At 36.7% G+C, this 27,172-nt stretch overlaps 1 protein-coding gene across 9 annotated transcripts in view; it reads left to right on the top strand.

Moving 5' to 3' along the window:
• The window catches only part of PAM (peptidylglycine alpha-amidating monooxygenase), a 150,082-nt gene extending 124,485 nt beyond the window's left edge, over window positions 1-25,597 (top strand). For 2 of the 9 annotated variants that reach the window (XM_074569429.1, XM_074569430.1), the window contains exons 15-26: window positions 2,114-2,419; window positions 6,899-7,028; window positions 12,387-12,503; window positions 12,994-13,066; window positions 13,613-13,820; window positions 14,496-14,696; window positions 17,423-17,541; window positions 18,524-18,623; window positions 20,011-20,064; window positions 22,429-22,632; window positions 24,169-24,225; window positions 24,776-25,597. In XM_074569429.1, the coding sequence (XP_074425530.1) occupies window positions 2,114-2,419; window positions 6,899-7,028; window positions 12,387-12,503; window positions 12,994-13,066; window positions 13,613-13,820; window positions 14,496-14,696; window positions 17,423-17,541; window positions 18,524-18,623; window positions 20,011-20,064; window positions 22,429-22,632; window positions 24,169-24,225; window positions 24,776-24,957 (1,751 nt within the window). In that variant the 3' untranslated portion in view covers window positions 24,958-25,597. Of the gene's footprint in view, window positions 1-2,113; window positions 2,420-6,898; window positions 7,029-12,386; window positions 12,504-12,993; window positions 13,067-13,612; window positions 13,821-14,495; window positions 14,697-17,422; window positions 17,542-18,523; window positions 18,624-20,010; window positions 20,065-21,857; window positions 22,054-22,428; window positions 22,633-24,168; window positions 24,226-24,775 lie in introns of those variants that run through there. The other 7 variants (XM_074569436.1, XM_074569437.1, XM_074569431.1 and 4 more) reach the window with 6 other exon arrangements.
• Window positions 25,598-27,172: the final 1,575 nt, after the last annotated feature.

Consider the following 27,172-nt stretch of genomic DNA (forward strand, 5'->3'; position numbering starts at 1 on the left):
TTTAGTGAGAATTTTCACAGTTACATTAGGCAGAACATGGCTTTTACCATTCAGGCCTCTCTGCTGGAAATTACTGCATAGGGAGAAGTCAGTGGGCTTTGCTCATCTATGGGTCTCCCAGACATGGATAAAACCAGTGGCCCCAACAGAGGCACCTTGGAAAGTGTTGCGGTTACAGTGGCGTTCGGTGTTCTCTCGCTGGGCCGTGAAAATCTGGGGGAGAGCATCTGTCATTCGTCTCTGCCATTCGTCTCAGAGGCCAGTCCGGCCCAAACCACGACACATTTATACACACAAACTTTATTTGTTTTTTAAAATGGCACAAAAATATAGTTAAGGCCAATGGAGAGTATTTTAATACCAAATGTTTCAACTAAAGGAAATTCCAGATGTGTTTCTACATCGGCACCAGTTCTTGGATGCTTTAAGTAGAGGCTGCTGGACCTGATTAATGTAATTATAAACCTTTCTCGGAATAACTTTGGTTTGTATCCAAAACTTGTATTATATCATACTTTTTGAATATTTGGATTTGTTCTGAATCAGTAGTTGGACTAGTTGAATGAGAGCATTAGGATTATAAAGGATCCTATCTATCTTCACAATTGTATTTGAAGGAAATAATTCATATTTGTTACATAGTTTAACAATATTCTGTCTTATCAATTTGCTTTGTTAATTTCATTGAAATTGGCCCTGTTACTTCAGTAATTATTTTCTGGCAGAAGATTTAATCTGGGATGTTTCCTTTCCAAGGGCATAGAATGGAATCCTACTCAAAAGCATTGGTGTAGGACTGTTTATAAACATCACAGATCCTCTTAGGGTCATTTACAAAAGACTTAATTTCCTCTGTCCCAGGCTGCTAGTGATGGGTTCTGGTTCTGGATGGTTTTTTTTGGTGAAAGCTTCACTATTCTAAAAAATGTCTTATATAATAAAATATACAAATTCTTAATTATGAGTGGTTTATACTTAAAATGAAATAGAAGTATACCTACTTGCATTAAACCTAAAGCATATTGGCGGTCTCTTTCCATTTGAATGGTGCAGTTGTATTTAACAGAACTGATAATAGCTTGAGGCAGCCAGGATATTTGATTAATAAATTCTAACAAGTTGGGTATCTGCTGGTTAGCAGAGAATCCCAGGACAGGGATATACTTGTCGTCATGTCATCACTTTATGTAATCCTGCAAAAAGGTTTGAACATTGACTTCATCAAAACCAGTTTGGGTGGTTTGAATATTTTCTGAAGAGAGTTGTGGTTCTGGAATTTGCATACCTTATTTTCAGTTGTTTGCTTTGAGCTATTGTTCTGGAATTTACTGAAACGCTTGTTGGTGTTTAGGAAAGCTATAGTGATAACTGCGTTGTTAGCAAGCAGCTTGAGAAAATACTGTTCCCTGCATTGCCAAGTGATAATTGTGACTAAGGGGTGTTACTATTTGGACAAAAAGGAGGGACAGGACCCAGACCGAATTAATAAATGAAAATTTAATGGATCACTCTGTTTTTCTAGTGTGTCTTCTTCCTACAGCATGCTCTGGAATCCATTTGCAAATGTGAAAGTTTGTTTTCTTACAGCCTAAGTTTCTTATGTGGTGACAGATTTCAAAGAAATATATTTTGAAATACATCATGACTTTCTGTTATTGTCTTTGTAAGTGAGCAAATTGATGAAACTAGAATTTTTACCTCTTTGTTTTAGAAAAATAGAAGAAGTCTGCAGTTGTCTGGAAAATACAGATAATTCCATATCAAAATAATCCCATAAATTTTATTTTACTGAAATTTGCATGCCTTTTTCTTTTTTTTTTTTCCTTGTTCCCAAGAACATCTGTGCAGAGGTGCTTATTTTTTGATGCCAGAGGGTCAGGTAAAAATGGACATTTATATGTAAATTAAATTTGATAAAGATTTGACATGATCTTCTCATACCAGAGACTTGGCTCATTCAATTCCCAAGGCTGAAACAGTTCCCTCTTAAATTACTTTTGACAATGACTGTTTGAATAACTTTGTTACATTATACTTTGCTTTCTAAAACTACACAGTCTGCTATAATTGTTTTTTCCCTCCTTTCCTCTTATCTTTTCTCTTTTCTGTACAGGTGATTTCTATTCACTCCTTTCCAAGCTGCTAGGAGAAAGGGAAGATGTTGTGCATGTGCATAAGCATAACCCTACAGAAAAGGCAGACTCAGATCTTGTAGCCGAGATTGCTAATGTAGTCCAAAAGAAGGATCTTGCCAGAGAGATCACAAATCATGATGAGAGGGACAATGCTATGCTTGTCAGAGACAGAATTCACAGATTTCACAGACTAGAGTCTACCTTGAGGCCACCAGAGAACAGACATTTCTCTTTACAGCAGCCTAAACATGGTGAGGGAAGCTGGGAAAAAGAACATACAGGAGGTGGGTTAGGGGTTAATTTCATACAATGAAATGCAATGTAAAAGCTGTGATCCACATTAGCAAAATCTGAAGGGAATATCAATTGATGTTTGGAAGTATTTTACGTGACAGTTTTCCTAATTAAGGAAATGTTCTATTTTAGAGATATTTCAGTGGGGTTCTTTCCCCCTCCTTGTGTGAAGAAAGAATGTATACCGATGGCACAATATCAGTACTTTTTGGAACACAAAGTATTTTTTCTACTCTCAAGACTTTTACTTAATGATTAGATATCAGTAATGCTAAAACAAGGTAAACACAGGATATAGTAGTCATGGGAAGTGAAGAATTTTCTTGATACAAGTACCTACTATAAAATAGTCACTGGGATAATCGATGCTTTTTATGAGTTTTCTGATTACCTTGGTTTGCCAGATACAGGATTTTATTAAATTTATTGCTGTAATTCTGTCAGACTTTTTTTTTGCTCATTCAGAAAAGTGGTAGTTAATCCTGAAAAATTCTTGAGAAGTAAAATTTCTGCATATTTATGTCAAATTGGGCTTGGCCTTCCAAATATTCTTGGACAGGCTGTTTTATTATACTAGGCTTATAATTCATTCCCTTCAGGTTTCTATGACAGCAGAAACCATGGAAGTATTGTGTTTGTTTTACTTGCATTTTGGTCTCTGTGATATTGATTGTGCTTAGTCTTACTTGCTAATGTGGAAAGCCAGATAATGCAGCATGTGACTAGTATCTCATAAAAGAAACTCGTATGTATGCATGAAAGTCATCTGTATGCGTAAGCCGTAGCAGCACATGCTTGCTTTTATGTCGCAACCAGCCAGCTTGATGTTTTTAAGTACTGTTGTACACAAATATACATCATTCATCATCCACTTTGTATTTCAGTTCAAAATGTTAACATGTATTGTCTCTGCTTATGTGAGATTCTGTTGTAGTATTCAAATTCAGCAAAATTCTGGGTTTGTATTTAACAGAAAACCAAAGATGAGGACTTTCCAGTGTTATGTGATGCTAGTCAGTTAAATGAGGGCCTGTCAAGTTATTGGCGTAGGGGCAAAAAACAGGTGGAATGTTACCATATGCCTGACATAAGCGTAAATCATTAATAATTCCATAAGCGACACTGGAATTAAATGCTTGGGAGAGTAATGTGTGTAGTATTTCTGCAAAACCAGTTTGTTCAGTTCAGAGTAATAGCATGTGGTGTGTAAAGAGAAATGAAGAAATTTCCTTTCTGTTTTAACTGATCCAGAAGAGGGAGTATCAGTGAACTGAATAAATGGCTTAGTTGGCACACCATATGGCAAGAATTCTAACTGCAGGAAGCATTTGCTCGTCTACTTTAGTAGCTATATATTCATTTTGGGGGAATTTGTTCATGGATTAATAAATACACTTTCAAATGATGCAGTTTTGATCTACAGCTAAAAGGAAAACTGAAACGATCTTAATTAGCATTGGGGTTTTTTTAATGTTTGTGGTACAGCTAACTACAGAAATTCTGCAGAAAGAACTGCAGAAGCTGTCAGCGCCATCTTTTGGCAAAAGAACTTTTATAACAATAAAATCTTTAAGCACATGTTTAGTTTCTGTTTTCGGGAGTATTTACGTACTAGAAGAACAGAACCTTCCGTAACAGAATTTTGCTCTTCACAGGAAGAAGTGTAATATAAATTGTTTTAACTTATCTTGATTTTAAAAAAAAAAAAAAATTGCACTCTTCATAAAATTCTTTCCTATATTAAAATTAAAAAATTCTCAGTATTTCTTAAGACAAGACTCTGGTTGCTATTAAATTCACTTCATTTACCTGTTTAAAAATTACTGGAGTTAAAACAGTTTTACATTTTTAGTCTTACAAATACTTCAATTTTAAACATGTAATTGGCCTAAAATAGCAAGTGAACAGTATGTTAAGTAAGGTTATTATAAATCTTACATTTATAACTTTATACTACTGCTCTTCCTGCATCGTTGTTATCTTGTTACCCTGACACTGGTCACTCATCAGTCTGGTTGTTCAACATCATTGCAGCCAGTACAATTATAATTCTTAATTCAGGCAAACAGTGTAATTTTCCCATTTTAAAACTCCTTTATGCAGTGCATACTTTATGTTTGTCAAGATTTAAATGACTACTCTGATGGCAGGGAGTAAATACACATGACTAAAATTTGTGATGTTAAAGCTAGCAAGAGCTTCCAGGGATTTCTGGACAGTAAATTGCAATTTTGCCACTAAATAAGGCTTTATTCTTCAGCTTGTAGAGAGTTTCGAGGCTGATTTGCATGTTCTAAATCTATGTAAGCCTTTATAGTTTTATTGATTAAAGGAATTACGCTAAATTACAAGGCAAAAGATCTGGTGGTGCTTAGTTTAGAAACTCATTTGCAACAAAAATGGCAATTTTATATTTTTTTTTAAGTAATACTAAATTATTTTAATGGGGAAAAGTAATTTTCTTTGGTTTTGTGTGTAACTGTTCCATGGACCACTTAGTTTTGTAGGGAATTAATAATCAGTCTTAGATAAATGAAATCTAAACTTAGTAAGTTTTTGTAAAAAGCTGTTTCCCCTAAGATAAACCTGTATCAAAGGACATTGAGTATGAAGCTTGCAAGGGAAAAGAAAATAATAACAATAATAAACCAATTTTGGAAAAGTATGAGAAAACCTAAAGGTTGCGTAGAGGCTAGAGTTCTTGTGATTAGACTGTATTTCACTGCACACTCATTTTATTGTTTTGATCTATCAGAAATCTTTTAGTCCTTTACACGTAAGTACAAACATGCTTTTGAGAGGCTGAATTTTAGAGGCCAAAATTCAGCCCTTCTGTGCTTAGCCTTTTAATTTCTCCAACCTTTCTAAAAAGACTCAGAGGCCAAGGGGCACTGTAACATTAAAGTTACACAAGCTTTCTGCACGTTAATTTAGACTGATATGGGATGAGCAAGTCAGGAAGCAAACACTGAATTTCAATCCTTTTATTTCTTTCAAAATCCGAACATCCATGAATATAGCTGGTACTGCACCTGCTGTGATCAACTGAACTGTACGGAAGTAGAAACATGAGTCATTTTTTTCTTGACAGCTTTTCTTTTATCTTGGAACTTCTGTTCGGCTAAAATTGCTACAGGGTGGAATTTCTTGTTTTAGAAGTTTTTGATTACAGTCTTGCATTCGCTGCAGTTGCTAATTGCCTTAGGTTTGTCTTAGGTTCGTGTTAGCCTAAAGAGTTCCTCTGTGACCTGCTCTATCTATGGTATCTATGGATTTAGGTTTATTGTGTTTTGTTTTTTTTCTTTTATCAGAATTAGTGACATTTGTCTTGCCATAACATTTTTTTTTTTATTTTGGGGAATATTGTTTAATTGTCTATTAATACTGGCAGAGCAACCCACACAGACCAACCTCTTCCAAATAGCATTTAAGCAGGCTGTTTGTGAGAAATTAAACCTTCTAGCCAACGCTCTGCAACTTTTTCAAATTTTGGACTGTTCATGCCATTAATCAGTGTAAGGCTATTTTTACATAAAACAGATTGAAATAAATATTATTTCATATTTTTAATCTTTAAGTTGAAACTAAATTTGTCTCCCTTAATTGAGGAACTTTACGATTTAGGACAAACACAAGAAATATCCAACTTTTTAGTAGTGGTTCACTTGCTAAATCCTGTGCTGTAGATTTAGTGTGAAAATCACGTTTGTCATATTCAAAAACTATCCAGTATTTATTCTTAAAAATAGTTGTTACAGCGTAAACAATGGCAGATATTCTACCCTTCTTCATCTTTTCCATCAGATTTAGACATCTATTTCTGATTTATGCCTATAATATTTAGATTAGGATATGCACACTATCCGGAACTAATGCATATGTTGGCTGTAAGAAACATCATAAGCAAACTTAAAAGAATTACTGTTTTATTTGCTTCCTGTTGCTGTTTTTCTTCCTTCCCTGTATTTTTTTTCTTAGCGTTCAAAGCTTTTTTGGAAAAAAAGTCATGAATCAACCACTTCTAATACATAGTTGGTTTAGTGATTCATAGTCTTTGTTATGCATTTTTAAAAAAGAGATCAGTTAATATTTAAATTTGCCTGCTGTTTTTGGATAGTAGTTGTGTATTTCTCTAATCTTTCACTGTAGAAAGCATTCACAGAGTTCCTAAAACTTACAGAGTCTGTGTACCTGTATCCTTACAGGATGGAGGAAAGAATGCAGTCAAAAGCTGTTTTAAAGTTTCTGTCATCCTATATGTAGCAGGATGCCAGTGTTTGTGCATGCTTTACTATAATAAAACTATGCTTGGAATTAAATTGCAATGCATTAATGAAAATACTGCATGTAAGAAAATAGCCATATAATTCCCAACAGCCTGTACCAAATGCCAGTTAACCGTTGTTGGGGTTTTTTTTAAAATATGCTACATGAATGTCTGTCTTCTGTTTATTTGTTTCTTTGGTCAGATTTCCACATGGAAGAGGCTGTGGAGTGGCCTGGGTTAGACCTGAAACTAGGCCAAGTTTCTGGGTTGGCCCTGGACCCTGAAAATAACCTCGTTATCTTCCACAGAGGGGATCATGTTTGGGATGAAAAGTGAGTAGATGCTCTGTCAAATGGCATGTTACAAGGTAGAATTGGTGTGTGCTGTTTGTATGTCTTCTCAAGAAAAGAAAAGACGGATCATTCCTTTTCTGTTTAAAATTCAGTTCCTTGGCTGAAAGTGCCTTTGGGAAACTCGGAATGGAAGTGGTGACTGACAGTTGAAGAAGATGGGGTTACTAGGTCTTTAGACCGAAAGAATGTGTCTCCAGAGAAAAAGAACGTAGTACCTTAGGTCCTTAAACTGCATGACCGTGTTAGTATGGTGTTCACTGAGATTAATTATCCTTGCATCTCCATGTTTTTCAGCAGGGCTAATAAGCCTGCGAGAATTATGTTTTACTATGGTATACTACTATTAGCACGTGGGTTTAAGACATGCAAAGCTATCTCCGATGTACCTTTACTTTTTGTGTGTTTATGCCCACCGAACAAACTTGGATTGTTGCAAGGCAGTCTCTCAAAACAGGCTTTGTTCTACTAATTTGATAAAATTTACTGCATTTAGAGTCACTCCAAACAAAAAAAAAAAAGTCCAGACTTTATAATGGCCATTTATCTAGTGTTTATAAAGTAATATACTCAAAGGTGTATTATTTTAAGAACAGAACATTCCGAATAAAGTATAGTGTCCTTTTTTGTACAGTGCCCTTATGTCTAACAGTTTAGATGGACACTTTGGAAAAAATGCCATGAAATTTTAACAGAACACTGGGAGGAAATAGTATTAGCCTGTAACAATATTATGTAGTACCCTTTTTTAATGTGCTTTTTTAATCTTCCCTCTAAGCGTCTGTTCTCCATACATAACTATAAGGCTAAACAGTAGGTTTTTTTCCAGCTCCCGATGAATTAATTTTAAGATAACGTAGTTCCTGAAAGTTAGTGGGGGCAGCTTTCTCAACCTTATAATAACAAATTACGCTTAGAATACTGTTTTATGGAGGAAAGTTCTTTGGGTTTTTAGCTAATAACATACTGTACCAGATAAGGCAATCATTTATATCTCGTGCGTTATCATATCAGTGATCTCTCCAGTTCAAGTGTATATAAATCTAGACTATAAAATTTGACAGGATGATGCATGCTGCAACTTGTATTACTCAAGCTTCAAGTAAAAGCTGATACTGGTTTGGTTTTTTCGTCCTCCTATGCATGAACACAAGTGCTGTTCCTTGTGTCATTGAAGAAAGAATTGAAAAAATACTTGAAAATAGGCTGTCAGTTGTATTCATTTCTGACTTCTCAAATGTGCATTTTTGAGTGTCTCGCAACTGAGGCATACCCACAACCCAGAGCACAAAACTGGAGTCTGAGACCAAGGAATATTTGGAGACCCTCCAGATTTTAAGCAAAACAAAAAAACATTCCCTAAAATAGCAAGTAAGCATAACGAAGCAACCATGTCGAGAGACAGATTGAACTTCAACTTTTTTATTTTGTGGATGCAGAAGAAGGTGGGAGCAGTGGGGTCTGGAGTCTGGAAATCCATGTACCTACCAGCTGTGCTGGGTAACACTACAGGTTCTCTTAGCTTAGCCCTGTCCTTGAGGGCAGCCATTCTTCATATTCCGAGTATTTCTAGCCTGTGATTATCAGACTTCCTAGAAATATGCTTTATCTTGTATTTAGTATTAGCAGTGTTAATCTGTACATCAGTCCTGTGTGGGAGCTTGCCATATTTGCCATCATGTGGGGATTGAAGTTGGAACAAAGTGAAATAGCCTTATAAATATCAGAAGCATTCAGTCCCAGATATGTAACCAAGACGTAAGATGAGCTGCCATTAACTGAAGCTGGATATGGGCCTCACATAAAGATAACTACACATGAAATCCTAATTCATTTCAGAGGGGGTTTTGTTCAAAAGTTGTGTTTTGGTTTTTTTCGTCTTCTTGTGGAGCACAGTTAATCAATATATAGTGTTGGTAGGAACCCTGAAATCACATAGGCTAAAACTTCTGTAGGTCTATTTATATAGAGTATTGTGACTTAAAAACAATATATTTGGAAAACATGCCTGCGGTTAAACTGTTGTTCCATATCTTGTGGCACAGAGAAGAGGCACAGAGAAGTGCGCTCAGCCAGTCATCCTTCCCTTTTTATCTTTGGGTACGTCACGGGCGTATGAAATGGTGTGTGGACCCTTTCATGGGTTGTGCTGAAAAGGAAGGAGTATATGCATTCTCATTTTTCAATTAAAAAGAATAAAAAATAAGTATTTAGAAGGGGGTTATCATGACTATTAGGATACGAAGTTATCAGGCTTTTAAGTCAATGTTTATCATTAGCTACAAATACACAGTTAACTGAGTATAATATTCCTTACCAAATCATAAATGTGATGAATCAATCAAGCCTGAAAGCCCAGAATTTATTTTCTCTGTTTCAGTGCTTCACTAGCATAGTACGGAAACAAATTAAACAAAAATTATCTGTGCTGTTAGGCAATGCACAAATGTTTCCAATGCATTATTAATATATGTCATAAAAGCTGGATTCTCATTCAACTAAATATAGCTGGATGAATGGTTTGTGCTGTTTTATAAGGCATCTTCAGTCTGCTTTAGGACGCAAAAGCAGTTATGCAATGGCAAGCCCTGTAATAGAGTAGCAGCTTTTCAGTGGCTGTAGCATTCCTTCTGTGCATGATTAAAAGAAAAAAAAAAATCCTTTTAAATAAGTCAGGTTCTTCTACCACATTGTCTCCTCAGTTTCAGAACAGTGTTTGCTATATGCAGCGTGTGCTGCTCAGAATGAAAAAAATTAGAACTATTCAGCTGGCTAAGCAATGAATGAGTTGGAAGGTATTTTGCATTTTGCAATGAAAAACATATACTATTCAGGCAATTTATAAAAGACATAATAAGGTATATAAGCAGCATTCTTGTTACTGCATTCTTAACAAGCTAGGCAGGTTAATTTAGCCTGAGCACAGTACTACAACGGTGATGGATATTGATCAAGAATTGAGCTCTGGGTTGTGCCTTCAGGGGTTATGAGGTCAGGTGGTCTGTCTAAATTTAATATGTAGCCCACAAGAAGGACATTAGATTTAGCAGTAAATTGTTTGTATTAGTGTGAAGTGGCCGTCTGAGAAGTAGAAAAATAGCTGTGGAATTACATTGGGGTTTGAAATTAGAAGTAGTGGCAAACCAGGACAGCAGCATACTTTAGTTGTCTTTTGGTATCAAACTGCAGAACCTATTAGAAAACCATGCTGCAGAGCAGTATGACACGTAATAGCAAGGTGTTCAGTTATTTTGTTCAGTTCGTTTTGGTCTCGCTTCTGTTAAGCTAGCAGTAGTCGGCATTGTTTGTGTCCTTATTTATCAGTTGAAACAAAGGAACATTGGCTACCTGGGAAATTGGTCTCAAATGCTGGGAAGGAAAAAGTGACTGTGATTCTGTAGCATGCCAGTCTTTCTCCTAGAAAAGGAAATTTGACAGGGAGAAGATGCCTGGAGGATTACTCCCATGAACTCATTTCAAAGTTCACTAGGCTTCCTTTGCATAAAATACCATAGAATCTCTTGTTTATGCTGAAAGCACTCATTTCCCGGAAGATATGGGTAGTTGTTAGGAGGGAATACTTAGAAGTCTGGACAGCACTGTTAGTAAGAACCAAAATCATCATAAAGCAAGACGAACATTTTTTAAGTTGTCTAGATAGTCAGTTCTCCAGAGATACAACCTTGTTTTCTGTGGACTTTTTTGTGCAATGCCTACAGTCACTAAGATTCTCTTCTGTGATGAGCTGTGACGATTAATAATAACATTAATAATAACATCAGTTCAGTCTGTCCAGTGTTGGTTCTCCAGTTGTGGTCATCCATACCTAGAGCAAGTCCTTATGAGCATTAGACTGGTCTTAAATAAAACTGTTTAAAACCAAGAGAACTTGTCACAGAAGATTATTGTCAGTAATGGTAAAGAATAAAACACCACCTGCTGAGCCACGGTCAAACAAGCAGATGCACACCAGAAGGCCGTTGTGTGCCAGGACCATTTACCCTGTGTCTCCCTATAGCATCATGGCAGAGTATTTAGGAGGGCTCCGTAGAGAGTTTTAGTAACTATGCTTAACCATTCATAGTGAAAAGGATTTACTGATTTCTATCAGAAATTAAATAAATAGTCACAGATAGCTACCATACGTAATGGCAATATCTAAGTATTATTTTTTAATCATAGCCTCCGCAGAAGCTTAAACACATCCTGTCATAGATTTTGCTGGTTATATATGAAGCCAGTATTGCTTTTCCACATTGAAAATTCCAGACATATAAATATTTAATGTTATGGAGAGGTGAGGCTGCTAGGACTGTACAATATAAAGTTTTAATAGCTTTATTCATAGCCTTTTCTGTGACTACAAAGTGTATCATTGTTTGCCAAGTTGCATCAATCATAGCTGGATTTCTCTTGGGATTAACAAATGGATTTCAAAATATAAGGTGTGAGGGAGGAGTATGTCTTGTATTCGCACATTTTTAATCCACAGTCAAATACCATTTTTTAACATTTAGACTTAAATTTTGTTCAAAAGATTTTACACTTTACTTACCTTCACTAAATGCTGAACGGGTTAGAGTAATAGCCAACTTCCCTGTAGGGGTACAGACAACTGTATTTTCTATTCTTTGTTAAGCACATGATAATTTTATATAAATGTCTTCTGGAAAGTTAATCCCAGTTCTTAATGTCTGAAGTAGTGATATGTTTGTTTAAATGTTGTTTATTAATATATTCCACGTACCCTGAAAATTGAGTGTAGAGTTGTGGCGGCAGGAGAAATACACATCATATCCTATAGCCTCCTCTGAGCACACTCTGAAAAAGATAAGAACCTTAAAACCTGAATCTTACAGTAGTAAGCTCTAGCAAAATATTGAACTGTGTTGGAAAAAAAGAACAAACAAAAGACACACAAACATGCACACACTGCCTTAGACAGTATGAACTATACCTGTTTTTACTGGCAGTTATGCCCTGGTGATTAGCTATATTTTTACTTAGGCTACATTGTTTAATTTCCCATTTCTGATTTGCCACAGCAAAGCAGAGGAAAAAAAAGGAAGAGGTTTTTTGCTTGCTTGCTTTAGGTTTATCTTAATTGTTGCTGTGTGAATTTGGTGCTCCTTTAGTTTGGAAGTCATAACCTCAGTAGGAAACGCAGACATCCAACACTGTAACTCTTACAATCATGCAGTAATGTAATAAGGCTTGTTTAAAGAAAAAAAAAGAAGTCCACACTGCAATTAAACTACAAGACTCAGCTTTAAGGTGCATGTGTATTATCCATGAGTGGAACCTTCTAATGCTGCCTTTCTCTTCCACTATTTTTTGTAGTTCTTTTGACAGCAAGTTTGTTTATCAGCAAAGAGGACTTGGACCAATTGAACAGAACACAATTCTTGTCCTAAACCCAAGCAATGCAAAACTGCTTCATGCCTTGGGCAACAGTCTGTAAGTTATTTTTGCGTTTATTAATAAAACTAACATTTCTGTATATTTTACTCCTCAAATCCTTTTTCATATGTTTTATATTACATTGTGTGATTGTAGCCTCTGAGTTTATTTAAATTAATAAATGAATAAAAATTACAAAATCAACTATTAATAAAAGTAATTTGCCATCTTTATCACCTCTCCTTTCTAGCAATTCCTACAATTTCATCTACCAGCCAGATTAACAGAAACGCAGAGCTCATGAGTATTGTATATTGTCCTTAAAGATACCAAATATTAACCTGTGTGAGATACCAGAGATCAGATTAATTTCAGAGCTGAGACACTATTGTCAAGAAAATTCTGTTCTGTAAAGCTTTTTCATTAATCGCTACAAATAGTATGTACAGCATTTGTTGATCTGTAGATAAAAAGTGAAATCTTCGCATCTACGTCATTCTTCCTGAAAGATGTTTTTAACTTGATTCTTCTACATTTGTGCTTGCAGATTTTATTTACCACATGGTTTGAGTATAGATAAAAACGGTAACTACTGGGTCACAGATGTAGCTCTCCATCAGGTATGTTTTTGAAGCTTTAATACCAGGACCTTAACATTTTGCCTAAAATTGTTTTTGTTTTCCTAGAGATTTGACATAAATTATTTATCTAGGCTTGTTAAGAATATGCCTACAGAATAAACGTTAAGAATATGCCTACAGAAATTGATCCATATGGCCTTCGTGGAATATGGTTGTGTTGAATAATTTGCTACATAGACATAGTATTCAGAAATAAAAGTATCTAGTTTAAAACAGTGATTCTTTTGAAAAAGAACAGATTTTTCTGCTACATCTTTGCTTATCAATTCTCCTATGTACTTAAATCCAGAATGTGGAACTAATTAGTTTACTGTAATCACAGGAAATATGTATTTTAGGCAGAAATTTCATAGAATTGACACTATTGAAAAACTGGTAATAGATGTCATAGTCAATATATTAAGATTAGGTACATAAATTTATTTTATATACAGTAACAGATATTTTTCCATAGGCAGTCATCCCTCATATATTTCATATTCCATAACTGAAACCTTTTCTCTTTTCCCATCCACTGAATAAAAGGTTTTCAAACTGGGAGCAGGTGACAAGGAACCATTACTGATCTTAGGAGTGGCTTTGCAACCGGGCAGTGACAAAAATCATTTCTGTCAACCAACTGATGTGGCCGTGGATCCAATCACTGGCAGCGTTTATGTCTCTGATGGCTACTGTAACAGTCGAATCATCCAGTTCTCTCCGAATGGATTGTACGTGATGCAGTGGGGAGAAGGTACAGATCAGAGCGCTTGGTACTTTACCCTACCACTGTTAGCATGAACGCATTACGAACCATGAGATTGCTGTTGTTACTATTACTTTTATTTATAAGTTTCCATTACTGAAATACCTTCCTGGCCATAGCAGAATTCCAGCCTTGTCATTGCATTCCAGTTATCTCTCTTCTATCCATACAGCTACTGACAGTAGTTATATATCCACTAAAAATAAAAAATGCAAATTTATTAGCATGCTTTCAGTACAAGTTTTGGCATGTCCTGCCTTATCAAGAAAATGTTCTGACTTTCACAAAAACTTCATTTTTTTTCTTGAACTTTAGATCAAATAGTATAAGCCTGTACCATTTTTGCAAGATTTATGCCATGATCCCATCTATTTTAAGTTTTATGAATAATTACATTTCTGCCTGACTCAGATGTATGTATCAGGCATTAAATTATGTCAAATATTTTAGGAAATAGTGAATTCATAAATTTAGGATTTACAAAGACCATGCAAAAGACTACCACAGACTACCTAAATGAGTAAAACTGATAGGAGAAGAAAGCAAGCTGACTTTATTCTTTTCCCAATGCTATATTGCATTATATGACATATCGCTGTTCCTAAGCAAAACCGACACTTGCAGCGTGTACTTTAACACAAACCTGGCTATTTTTTATTGCAGAGACTTCTTCAGGCAAAGCCAGACCTGGACAGTTTCATATCCCTCACAGTTTAGCCCTGATCCCCGACTTCAGGCAGCTGTGTGTCGCAGACAGGGAAAACGGCCGAATTCAGTGCTTCAGGTTAGAGACTGGGGAGTTCATAAGAGAGATCAAGCACAAATCGTTTGGAAGAGAGTTGTTTGCCGTTTCATATGTTCCAGGTAATCTTTTTTTTCAGTTCTTCAGATTTCAAGTGGTGCTTTATGCCAGTATGTCACAGTACACAGTGTTATTTCATGACGACTGCTATCATTTTATCTTAGGGATATTTATTCTCTTTCAAAATAGAGCTGATGTAATGGAAAATTTTATAACAATCCTGTTTTCCTACTTGCGGGATGAGGAAAGCTTGCATATAATCTCTGCTTCTGAGAAATGACTGATTGAACTCCCTAAATGTGATGTCAACAAGTAGATGATCTTGTTTGCTTCCTAGTGACTGCACAGTCAATAGTTAATAATAACATTTTGAAATATTCATTTCAAGCTCCATTGATGAGAGCAAAATAAAGAGGTTTGAAACGATCAAGAAAAGTTTGGGATTTCATAAAACAAAAAAATCTGAAAGCAAACAGTTTGAAAAAGATGTGGTTTTTAGTATCACAATCTGGTTAACAATTACTGTATCAAGTTTTTGGATTAGAATTTTAATACTGATACTGAAGGTAATGTAAATGTCAAGAAGTGGAAGAGGGATTTTGGCATGTCAGGCTCCTGACTGTAGTTGATATCAAATTTAGTATCAGGGTTATCTCTCTTGCATCTACCAAGAAAATAAAAAATGATGGATCAGATACTTGATACCTACAGCTCTGTCTCTGAGAGTGGCAGCAACAGAGGCATTCTAAGGAGAATGTGTAAGCCTGGCTGCATTTTGTGGTCCGTTCCTCTCGCTTGCATCCACAAGCACTTTATTTAAGGGTGTTAGGAGGTAGCTCCTGACCTCTTCTTCATAGTATCTTTCTATGGACCTACTGCCCATGAGTTTTCCTCATCCCATTTTGAACTGGCTTATACTGTCTGCCTTCTTCACCTTCTGCAGTTACAGGCTCCAGAAGTTCACTACCCACTTTATTTTTTTAATTTAAAAAGGTGACCTAGTTTCATTGAGTGCTTCTCAGTCCCAGTATTTAGGGAGTTGGTGAATAACAGTTCCACACTCCCTGTATCTGCTGCCTCTTAGCCTCCTCCTATCCAAACCAAAGATCCCCAGCCACCTTGGTCTCCCCATAAGCCATTTATTGCTTCAGCCCTTTGACTATTGTGGTTGCCTTTCTCCTCTAGCATCTAACTTCATTAGGACCTTCTTGAGATGCAGAGAGTAAAACAGCACTGGGTACTCAAGATGTGGGCATGCTAAGTTTTTGCATAGTGGCAGAACTGTCCCCTCCATTTCTAATTCTTTTCCTGATGATGCCCAACATTCTGTTGGAATTTTGGCTGTCACTGTACGTGGAGCCAAAGATTTCAGAGACCTTTCAGTGATGGCTGTGAGATGTCTCCTGGCCTGTAGCTGCTAGTTCTAAGCTAAACATCACTTAGGCATGATCAAGATTACTTTTTTGCAGGAGCATCACTCTACATTTGTCTTTGCTGAAGCTCTTCTGGCATCTGTTTGACAACTCACTTATTCTTATAAAAAGTCTTTCCAGACTTTCTCAATATCATCAAGCTTTTGACTGTTCCGCAGAACTCAGTACCTTCCTCAGACTGGGAGATGTCACTGTTCACCCTCTTTCTTAGGTCACTGATGAAGACTATTGAATGAAATTATTTCTGACTCTGATCCCTGCAGCATCGCACTACGCAGACTTCTCTATCCTGAAAAATTATAAGCTCTTCCCTTAAGCTCTGCTCTACATTTTCTGTTCACGAATGGATCTTTCATTGAGCCCTGTGACAACTCAGGGCTCAACTCAAGAACAACACATTCTTTAATAACCTCTCATGCACAACCTTGTGAAAAGTTTTGTGAAGATTCAAGTACGTCTGCTGAATCTCCTTTACCTGTGTGCTCTTTCTGCCTGTTCAGAGGTGAGGCACAATTTCTCCTTAGAGAAGCCATACTAACTTGTTTCCAACAGGCAACACTTACCCATGACTTATTCTTCATTACGGATTCTATCACCGTAATGAGGATGGAAACCAGAATTGTTGATGTGTATGTCCCAGGCACTTTTTTGAGCCCTTCTTGTAGAAGGGCATTAATTTGGCAGTCTGCTAGTCTTCTGGAGGAGTGGCTGTTTGCAGCGCTAGGTTACTCAGCTTGGCCTGAGGTCCATCGTTTCTCATTTGACTTATTTCTGAACTTGAGTGAATGCCATCCAAACGTGGTGAATTATTAACCTCCAACTTGTCTAACACCTTTTGTGTATCTCCTTCCAGTTGAGCTGGCTCCCTGACCTCTTTGCTGCGAAAAAAATTGAGTGTCAGAATCTCCGCAGCATACTTAACAGAAAAAACTGTCAAAAACTGAGCTTTTCTGCCACAGGCCACTCATCCCTGAGTCCCCCTTTCACACTTTCTCCTCTTGTGGTTCCATTGATTCCCTAGCTGAATTTCTGCTTTCGATGCATTTAAAGAACTTTCCATTATCAGATCAAGCATCCTTAGCAAAGCACTCTTCAGATTTTTTTTAATGCTTTCACGTTCTATTTACATTTAACCGATCTGTAAAATATTGCCTTGCTTGTTCTCGTTTGGACAAAGTGCACGTCTCTTAAATGCCATACTTTCACCTGTTACACCTTACTTAACTTTCCTCTTGTGATTTAGTTTCCTCTCTCTCTTGCTTTCAGACAGCTTTTTTTCATCTATACTGTTACAATTCATCTTCGCTGTAGTTTGCTATGTGGGCGTTGTTAAAGCAAGTCTAATGTTGTTGCAGGTGGTCTCCTCTTCGCAGTTAATGGAAAGCCTTATCCTGGACAGGCAGAACCAGTGCAAGGATTTGCAATGAACTTCTCTACTGGAGAAATAATTGATACTTTCATTCCGCTTAGAAAGGTAGAGTATTGCACAGAGTGCCTCGTGCATATAATTATACATCAGAGAATGCTGGTAACATCCTACTTCTGCAACTTTCACAAGGCTCTTACAGGAAATAAGATGGTTTATAATGTGAGGTATTCAAAAGGAATTCCTTATAATAGTAACTTAATAAAGACATTAGAATTTGGGGTCTTAGTTTTCTACAGGTGGTACACATTTGAAAATTATTAATACCCTCAAGATAATTCCTACAGATAATACCTTCAGTCAGGATAAGCGTGACTTATTGGTGTCAGACAGTTCTTAAAAGCTAATTTAATAGAAGAATGAATGGCTTGAAATATTCGTATATTTAGTTGCTAGTAATTTGTCAAAAAATAGAGTATATTCCTGAGCAGAAATAATATTCAGCTGTACGGTTACATCCCTTCTTTACAGAAGATTAATGTGGAAGTAAGGCTAAATGTTGCTCATACAGTATTGCACATAAAAATTATGTTTATTTTTAAAAAAAAGTTTCCATAGATTGTCTTAGACTAAAGAATGAATGTTAGGATTCCCGTTTCTGGAAATCTGTTATTTGCAGTCCAGTTTTAAATTATATTGGAGGGAGTTATTTTTTCTGAGTATAGCAAATAGCTGCGTTGCATACAAACTCTAGACAAAGACTAAGTATGTGGGCTTGAAACCAAGATTCATGTTTTTTTATATATTTCACAGGATAAAATTGGATGCAAGAATATGAATATAAATATTATAGATATAAAAAATGTTTAGTGTGAGTACATTGAATCATCTCCATGTTGGTATCCCTGGAGAAATCAAACATACAATAGAAATGGAATTCCTCTCCCTTCACTCACATTGGCTTTCACACCAGCACCTGCTGCATTTTCCAGTCTAAGGACTGAATGTGACCAGTCTCAAGTTCAAGGTTAAGGAGGCCTCATCAATGTGTAGACACTTACGAGTAATCTGTGACTGCTTATCTTCACAGAGCTTTGAGATGCCGCATGATGTTGTTGCTTCAGCAGACAAAACAGTATTTGTTGGAGACGTTCATGCCAGAGCAGTGTGGAAGTTTGCATCCACAGAAAGTATGTTCCTTTTGTTCTTAATGTCACAACTTCACATTTTGTATCTTCAGATCAGTACCGCTCACCTGATGCCACTGGCCAAGAATGTAGTGGTTTAATGGCAATGGTTTAAGTACGCCACAAGCTCTGCCTGCAGGAGCTGTGTGCTGCTGATCAGTTTTCGTTAAAAGACTGTTCTTCAGCATTGCTGCATGCTCTGTCAAAGAAGGGACCTGCGCGCATGAGTTCATTTGTCACAGGAGGAATTGAAATGCATTTGTCTCATGGTAGATCTATCCCTTGTCATGTCAGTACCTGCTTAAACAAAAGCATTACTCTTTAGCATTTTAGTAATGTTAATGTATCATTTGCTGAGAAGTCAAGTGCTTCCTTTGAGGTTATCATATAGGAAACTCCCAGAGGCTGAAGTAAAAAAACACCAGTCAACTTAAAATTTATATTCATTTCATTGGGAGTATTTATCATTAGAAAATGAATCTAGTATAATTTGAAGTCCTATTTCTATGAAGTGGAAACACTTCCCAGTTTTAATCTAGTAGCCCCCAAGGCAAGCAGCCTGACTTCAGGGAGAGGCACCTGATTAGTCAGACATCAATTTAGTACGATTCAGAGAGAGATTAGATATTTTACAGGAATAAAAATATAATCCACTGTTACATTATATTTGATAAAAATTGTATGAGAGAGATAAAGCCTCAGGCTTCAGGGTGTTAGTCAACCAGTAAGAGTCTGCTGTTATAAATGAACTTCTGACTAAGCCAGTTATTCCATATTTGCCTGTTTATAATTCATGGATTTTCCTTTGGGGCATCTGGTATCAGCTGCTCATAGTAACAGGAAACTGGACCAGATAAGTTGTAAATCTGACTGGATATGGCTTTTTCTGCATATAATAACCTGAACAAGAACACTTCTAGGCTTTTATTCAAAGAAACATGAGAACAAAAAAATAATGGAATTACTCATCACTTACAGGTTAGATGAGGAAAGTCCTTGTATATCATTTTCTTTTTAGCTTTTGCTGCAGTATGAAACTGCAGTAGCTAAGGAGCCCTGATTCAGCCAGCCTTTAATCCACCGAGATTATGATTATAATGAATAGTTTTATTTTTGCGGGACCCCCTGAACCTTTACTCTTGCCCATAAAATCTCTCTGTGGCGTACGAGTTAATTATTGCAAACACCTTTCATGAGTCAAGCTCTTTCTTTTTTCCATGGCCTTGTGAGCTATTGAATGCTTTATATTGACTCTCCTTGGTGAAGTTCAGAAGCTGATGGGATTGTTTACTGTAGGATTGTACTGTACATTTGAGAAAGCTATCAGGAAAATGTCACTGAGCGTCTTTCTGAAATGTCAGTTGTCCTGAAGAATAATTTTGTTTTACAGAAATGGAACATCGGTCAGTTAAAAAGGCTGGTATTGAGGTACAGGAAATAAAAGGTTAGTCTGATTCATAATGGAAATGAAGGAACCAGTATTTTCACATAGACTAGGACTGCTTCTGCCAAGTTGGAGGGGAAAATGCTAACTAGTTTAACTGTTTTATTTTTCACCATCATTCATACAGATAAAATGAGCTGGCATAGGAAGCACTAGAAAGCAGCTTGTAACTGTGTTACCTAGTAGACGCTATTTTACAGCTAATCTAAACATTTTATTTTCAGTGACGACAAGTGCTTCACAGACACTAAGATAAAAATTTAACTAGTGGATTAATTCCATGCCACCATCTGGTATCGTCCAGATTGGTATCTGTGTCAGCTCCCTTAGATGCAGAAATAGCTCTGAATTATAACTGTGATACTTACTCCCCAGCACCCTTCCCCCTGCTCCACAACCCTCAACCACTAAAAAAAGGTTATTTGAAGTGGTAATTGGTTTGTCTTTCTGCATAGTCTTTCAGTACACAGCCTTGCCAGTCACACCATATGGAAAAAAATACCATTTTTTCTATTTAGATTTATTTCCCTAGATTTTACTGCTTGCTTTTTTTTTTTCCAATTTATCTGCATGAAAATGGAAAAAGAAAATACCAAGAAAATAAAAGCATGTAGAAACCTAACATGAGGCGATAAAGAAGTACATGTAGAGGAGACTGAAAGGGGTAAATTCGTAATTCAGGAAGGTGAAAAATAATTTGAACCATTTGTATTCAGTTACTTAGGTCTTTTATATTGAAAAGGAAAAGTTCATTTCCCTTTCTGAAAAACAGTATAAGACTATGGAGAGGACTTTATAAAATGTTCAGACGTTCTTAACTGTTTCTCTTTGGTTGAATTGAGAGCTTGTGTGATTTGCTTTAGCTATGTATACGCAGACAGAGGAAAATACCAAAAGATCCCAACTGCCAATTGCAAGCGTATAGAATAAAGTAGAATAAAGGAGGCTGACATTATAAAATAATGAAATCCTTACTGCTAAAACTGTTATCCTTCTATTTTATCTCTGTTGGTACATCAGCCCTCCTGAAGCACTCAAAAGGGAAGTGTTGACATTACGGCAGCCACAGCACAACAAATATGGGGATATATTAATGCATTTGGGCTTTCTTTAGGAAGATAGCTAGCTGACACTTCTAATGTTATAGAGAAAAATGCAATAATATCACCAGGATAAGAAACAGTTTTTAAGTAACAGTCTCTAAAACCACTTAGGGTACGCAGGCTGAAAATGTCATCTTTGACCTCCACTTGAAGAAAATAGGTGGTCAATGGACTTTGTGTCCTCCTCTGCTTAATAAATGGGCAGGGGTGGCATGCACTTTCACAGCCTCCTGGTGACAGACTGTTACTACTGCTTGCCCTGCTGCGAAGCAGGAAAATAAGCGGAGAAGCGTAGCTTTGCCCAGAGGTGGGCAAGATGGTGGAGGAAAGTTGCTCTTGGCTGTAACTACTAGTTGAACAGACAGCGTGTTATCATTGTATCGTGGTTGTCATTGTATTCGTGATAGCAATGATATCATTGTTGTCATTGCATTAATGTTAAGTGTAAACTGAAGCCTTTGCTATTCTTACAGAATAAAACATCATTTTAAGTTTGATACAGATTCAAACCAAAGTTGACTCAGAGTGTGTTTCTGATGCAGCTACTTCTTAAGACATGCAGTTAAGTCAGACTTTAAAATATATAGCTAGTCGGTCTTACTCATTAAAAGTTAGCACAAGGCATGTGATCCTTTATAGACACGCAAAACAGCATAGAGGAGGATTTTAATGAAATTGTTTTTCTTGTAGGTGGAGAGGTAACAAATGATCAGATGTCAGAATGATGAGATGCAGTTTTCAAAAGCTCTCCAGATTTACACAGCCAAAGTTCTTTTCGCGGGATGTAGCAGTTCTGAAAATTTAACCCTTTGGCACAAGTTTATTAAAAATAACTTTAAACGCTTTCCTTTTTGTTTATGATAATAAAGCATAACTGTACTTCTGTATTTCTTGTGGAAGTGTTATTATCAAAAGGAGATACTTCATTGATATGCAACACAAGGCTATTTGCAAAAATAGATCTTTCGGGAATTTTCCTGTATTTCAAATGATAGATACTTTTTGATTCAGAACTCTCCCTGACACCTCTCCTTTCCCCATTCGAGAAAAGGGGAGGGCATCTTTGCTAGTGAGTGATATCATTCAGACTCTCTCTGCCTGATAGCATCAGCAAGAGCTAGAAATGTCTCCATAAGTGTTTGTCTTTTGTTTCCTTGTTACTCAGCACTTAAGGTATTCTAGCTTGCTCTTTTCTTTAAGGCCTTGTTGTGTGTTGCTTGATGCATATGGATTACATACTGAAATTGTCTTCTTTTTAAAGAATCAGAAACAGTTGTAGAAGCCAGATTGAAAAACAATCCAGAATCGACAGACCCTCTAAAGAAGCAGGAAAAACAACATTTGGTCCAACAGACCAGCACTGGAGTTTCCTTTGTTCTTGTTACAACTCTTCTAGTTATCCCTGTTGTTGTCCTGCTGGCAATCTTAGTATTTATTCGGTGGAGGAAGACAACTGTCTATGGAGGTAACCATGAGTAACTCTGGAGAACAGGCTTTTATTGCTCCCGTTCAAAACATCACTGAATACTAAGGGATAAGGGTATGAAGAGGGAGGCTCAATGTCCCTTTGCCCTTCTGAACAGTTGCTGCAACGCTGCATGCAAACTAAGATCCAGCATGCACACAGCAACTGCATCCCCGATGCCTTTAATGTTACAGCCCAAGCCACCACCTTTTCAGTACACGCATCTAAAACCTTAATTGGCGTCAAGCCAAAACTTGTTATCTCACAAATGACTATAATATATTCGTGTTACTGTCCAGAATACATAAATTTTAATGCTCTGAGCATAGTTTGATTTTCAGTTTGGGATCTTTAAACTGTTGAGAACAAAAGACTCTGGGTATTATAAACATATAAGCAAAATGCAAACAGATAACACTTAGAAGAAATTATATGTATTATTGTTCACTAATACCTTATGCATTTTGTGAGTCAGACATGTTTCCAAAATGCACCCCCATCCATTGCTGTGAGAGCTTTAATTGGTACTTACAACACTATGTAAATTTGTTCTTAATTCATACTATATAATAATATTATTTTTGGGAAACGGGTAGATTGCAGTAGGAGTTTGATCACTACACTTGTTATTTTGTATCATATAAATAGTTTTGTGGAGATCCTCTGTCAAGAGAAGGAAATGTACATGGACTAGACAAATAATGTAGTTCTGCCACTGGCTAGGACATACTATGGCAGAGTAGATAATTCAGCAATCTGGTACTGCTGTGCAACTGAAATGCATGTGTTTTATTTGAAGATTTCAGCGTGCAGCTTCCTGACTCTTTGTGTTCAAACATGTTTAGCACATCAAATGTGCTAACACTCTAGACTACTGCAGCGCTGCCATTAATGGGTATGATCTATAATAGCATCTTTGCATTCCATTTGGATTCAAGAATTTGTCAAAGAGTATGATACAGTTACATTGGTAAAAGTAAACTTCTTGCACAGATTTATGGAAACCGAGTAGTATATAGGAAGAGATAGTTTGGTCATAGCATTTAATTTTTTCTTCAGATGAAGAATGGAAAGAGTTACCAGGGGGAAGATAATGGTTTGTGAGGGGGAGAAAAAATTCCTCCAGAATACCTGAAGAAATTCACAGGTCACTGTCTTCCAGAAAGTTTCTCTGAAGGGAAACTGTACCATTCGAAATGTCAAGCTGTATTTTGCAGTGCGCTGGAATGTAGTTGTGCTTATTATAAATGACAAGTTCTTGTCCCTCCTGTAACGTAAGTGAACAACCAAGGGAATGAAATTCTCAGAAATAACTTCTTAATGACTGATTTGGCATAAACTGAATATCCGTGGTATGATCATTTTGTTAGTAATCATAATTTCACCTTAATCAAGAAGCTGAAAAGTATCAGTTTTGCTTCATAAAGCTTCCGATCAATTTGTTAAATGTCTGTGCTGTGTATCAGAAAATACAGATAATTAATTAATCATAGATTATTATTTTAGCTTATTTTTGAAACCTACCTTATTTTTCAGCTGATGGGGAACACAAACTTGATTCAAGTTCAGGCAGAATTTTAGGCAGACTTAGAGGTAAGTCTGAGTCATTGAAGATCTTTTAAGAACACGGTAACTGGAGGGGTTGTTTTTCCGTATTCACTTCTAGTTGAATAGCAGATTTGATGGAACTTTCTGAGAGGAAGGACTGGGGGCAAACCTCAGGTGTTTTGTGGAAATGTCTTTTATGACCTGTCATCCATCATTACCTGCCCGCTGAAGAGGATGTGTCACCACCAGTGGGAGAGCGGTAGATGTTATAATGAGTTATCTGTGGATCTGATGAATGAAATGAAGCACTTCGAGACTAAGGGCAAACTGGTGGGAACACAAACAGCCTGTGTAAAGACTTAATGAGGCAATGGATGCTGAAAAAAATAGTTTGAAACTTCTACTTCAAAAGATTAATTTCTTTCCTCTTTCATAATCTCTATACTTAGCTTTTGTGGCTCGTGGGCTGACCTTTAAAAACAGTTTCTGGAAGGGCACTTAAAATGATCTGCACTATACTGTTGAATGGGTAGATAGATTTCTATTCCCCCCGTGCAGTAACGCAAACCTTATGACAAGCCTTTCCTTTCCACAGGGAAAGGCGGTGGTGGCCTTAACCTTGGGAACTTCTTTGCAAGTCACAAAGGCTACAGCCGAAAAGGGTTTGACCGACTCAGCACTGAAGGAAGTGACCAAGAAAAAGATGAAGATGATGGCACAGATTCAGAGGAAGAGTGTTCAGCACCTCCACCCCCACCAGCACCTTCATCATCCTGAAACCAGCCTTTGAGTTCGCCATTATATGATTCAACCCAGAATGTCAGATTCCTTTTCCCTTAAGCACGTTTAAGATTTTGTGTATTTAATTGTAAACTGTACTAGTCTATGTGGGGCTGTACACTGGTTCCTTTAATTTTTGTTTGGTTTTAATTCTGTTTTTTAAGTGGAGGAGTGTATGAAGTTCCATATCAGTGCCGTTGTTTTTTATGTGACCATCTTATTAAAGCAAACAGTCTTCTAATTGCAGCACTGATTTAAAGCAGTAGTATTTGCTCATCTTAACTTGGGGATCTTGTAAATAAGTCTTACTATCTGCTTCATCAAAATATTTTTCCCATAAGTATTCATTTGCCAATTTCTGTTTTGTGCCTTTCCTCTTCAATGTCCTTAACCTATTGCAGTACAGAGAAAATACAGTGCCACAAGAAAATGAAGCTGCTAAATCTTCTTCTATTTTTTTAAAATCACTAACATTATATTGCATTGAAGGAAAGAAAAAAAGTCTCTATTTAATTTTTTTTCTTCTTCCTAACTTGATGTGTTTCTGGGATGTCTTATTTTTAGATGGTATCACTGTTAGAACACTATTTTCAGAAGCTGAATGTAATTTGTGTAATAAAGTATTTGCAGAGCATTAGCTGTCGGAGTGTACTTTGGAATTTTTGCATACTTTTCAGTTTTTTGTATACAACTTCTGTAAAAGTTACACGGACCACTTAATACAGTAAAAGTCTTAATGTCTTCTACCAGCAGAGAAAAAGTGCTATTTTGTATGGAAGCTGGAAAAATATTTTGATATGTCACAAGGGTTTTTTTTTTTAAATACTAATGATTTACATACATGTACAAAGTCAAGCTTAAACATTTAAAGAGGAATTTTACTTGTAAAATAAAACTGCAGGGTATTTACTTTAAATAAAACATGGTCACAGCTAAGAGGAAACCCGTGTCTCAAATTAAATATGCAAATTAGTCAGGGTACGCATCTAATACTACCTGATTTGTAGCACTGATTTTCTTGTTTCTCCACGCTTCCGTTTTCACTCATACAACAGAAGTCCTCCATAATGCGCTCACTTATTGAAGAGGAGACTTGCAGAAGACCTGCCAGATAATTATGCTGGCTGTATGAGTCATCTGAAGTGTGAATCACCATGTGACGTCATCATGAGTTATCAGCCTAGTTTGAGGATCAGAGGGTGATTAATCTCCTTTTAAAGCCTGTATCCTGAGCAGAGTGTACACAGCTGTAATTGCTGCAGGGTTTTATGAAACAGCTTTCATTATCGTCATTGCAGGTGGTGTAATAGGCTGTTGCTGGTGTTGAGCTTGAAAAATAGGCTTTTAGTTTCTTGTGGCGGCAGGTTTTGCAAGGTGTTTTTTGAGGGAATAAAGGTAGTGATAGTGAAGCAAAAGATAAGATTTCCTCCCCCAGCAAGATTTTCTGAATCTCCTTTTTCTGGAACAAAAAATCCTTGACAGGTGGTGGTTTGGTTTTTTTTTCTCAAGTACGGCAAAATCTCCGGGATAGGTTTCTAAGATGCTGGACTACAGGCTCAGGTTCTTGTGATATGCATTTAGTGCATACTCTTCCTCTCCTGCTAATTTCTATTTTCCTTATGTAACAAGGAAAACAGCCTGTTTCTGTCTTGCTTTTGAAAGGAAGGCAGTGTTATTTTTAGCTGTGGTATATGACCATATACCAGATCCCTGGTATATGAAAAAAAACAAAGAAAGTCGTTGGGAAGGATCTTCTAAAGCTGTCTGCAAAGATCAGTAGCTAGTTTACAGGAAGTTTCCAATGAGAGCAGTTAAAGCTGTGGTGGCAGTGCTACTACAGGTGGCACACATGGCATCAGTTCTGAAAGATTACAGCCTTTTACCAAAAGCGATCAGTAAGGGTATATTTTTCTAACATTAGGATAGCTCACATTGCATCCGTCTGATGTTGGGTGTTCTCTGCTTCCATGGCATTGGGTCGATGAAGATACTATACAGCTGCCTCCTTCCTCCTTTCCTTTATTTGATCCTTATCTCCAATTTTAAAAATGCTTTGTTGAGGCGGGGGGAGTAGCCGAACACAGTTTAATTGCAAGTACAAGCTAAAACAGATTAATTCAGCATTAGTCATAATCTCTGCTCTCTGGAATTCAGAGGTTGGTCTCTACAATAATCCTGGGCTGCAAAAAGGTGATTCTCCCCCTCTGCTCTG

This window comes from Larus michahellis, chromosome Z (genome assembly GCF_964199755.1).
Source record: "Larus michahellis chromosome Z, bLarMic1.1, whole genome shotgun sequence".
Classification (NCBI taxonomy): Eukaryota; Metazoa; Chordata; class Aves; order Charadriiformes; family Laridae; genus Larus; species Larus michahellis.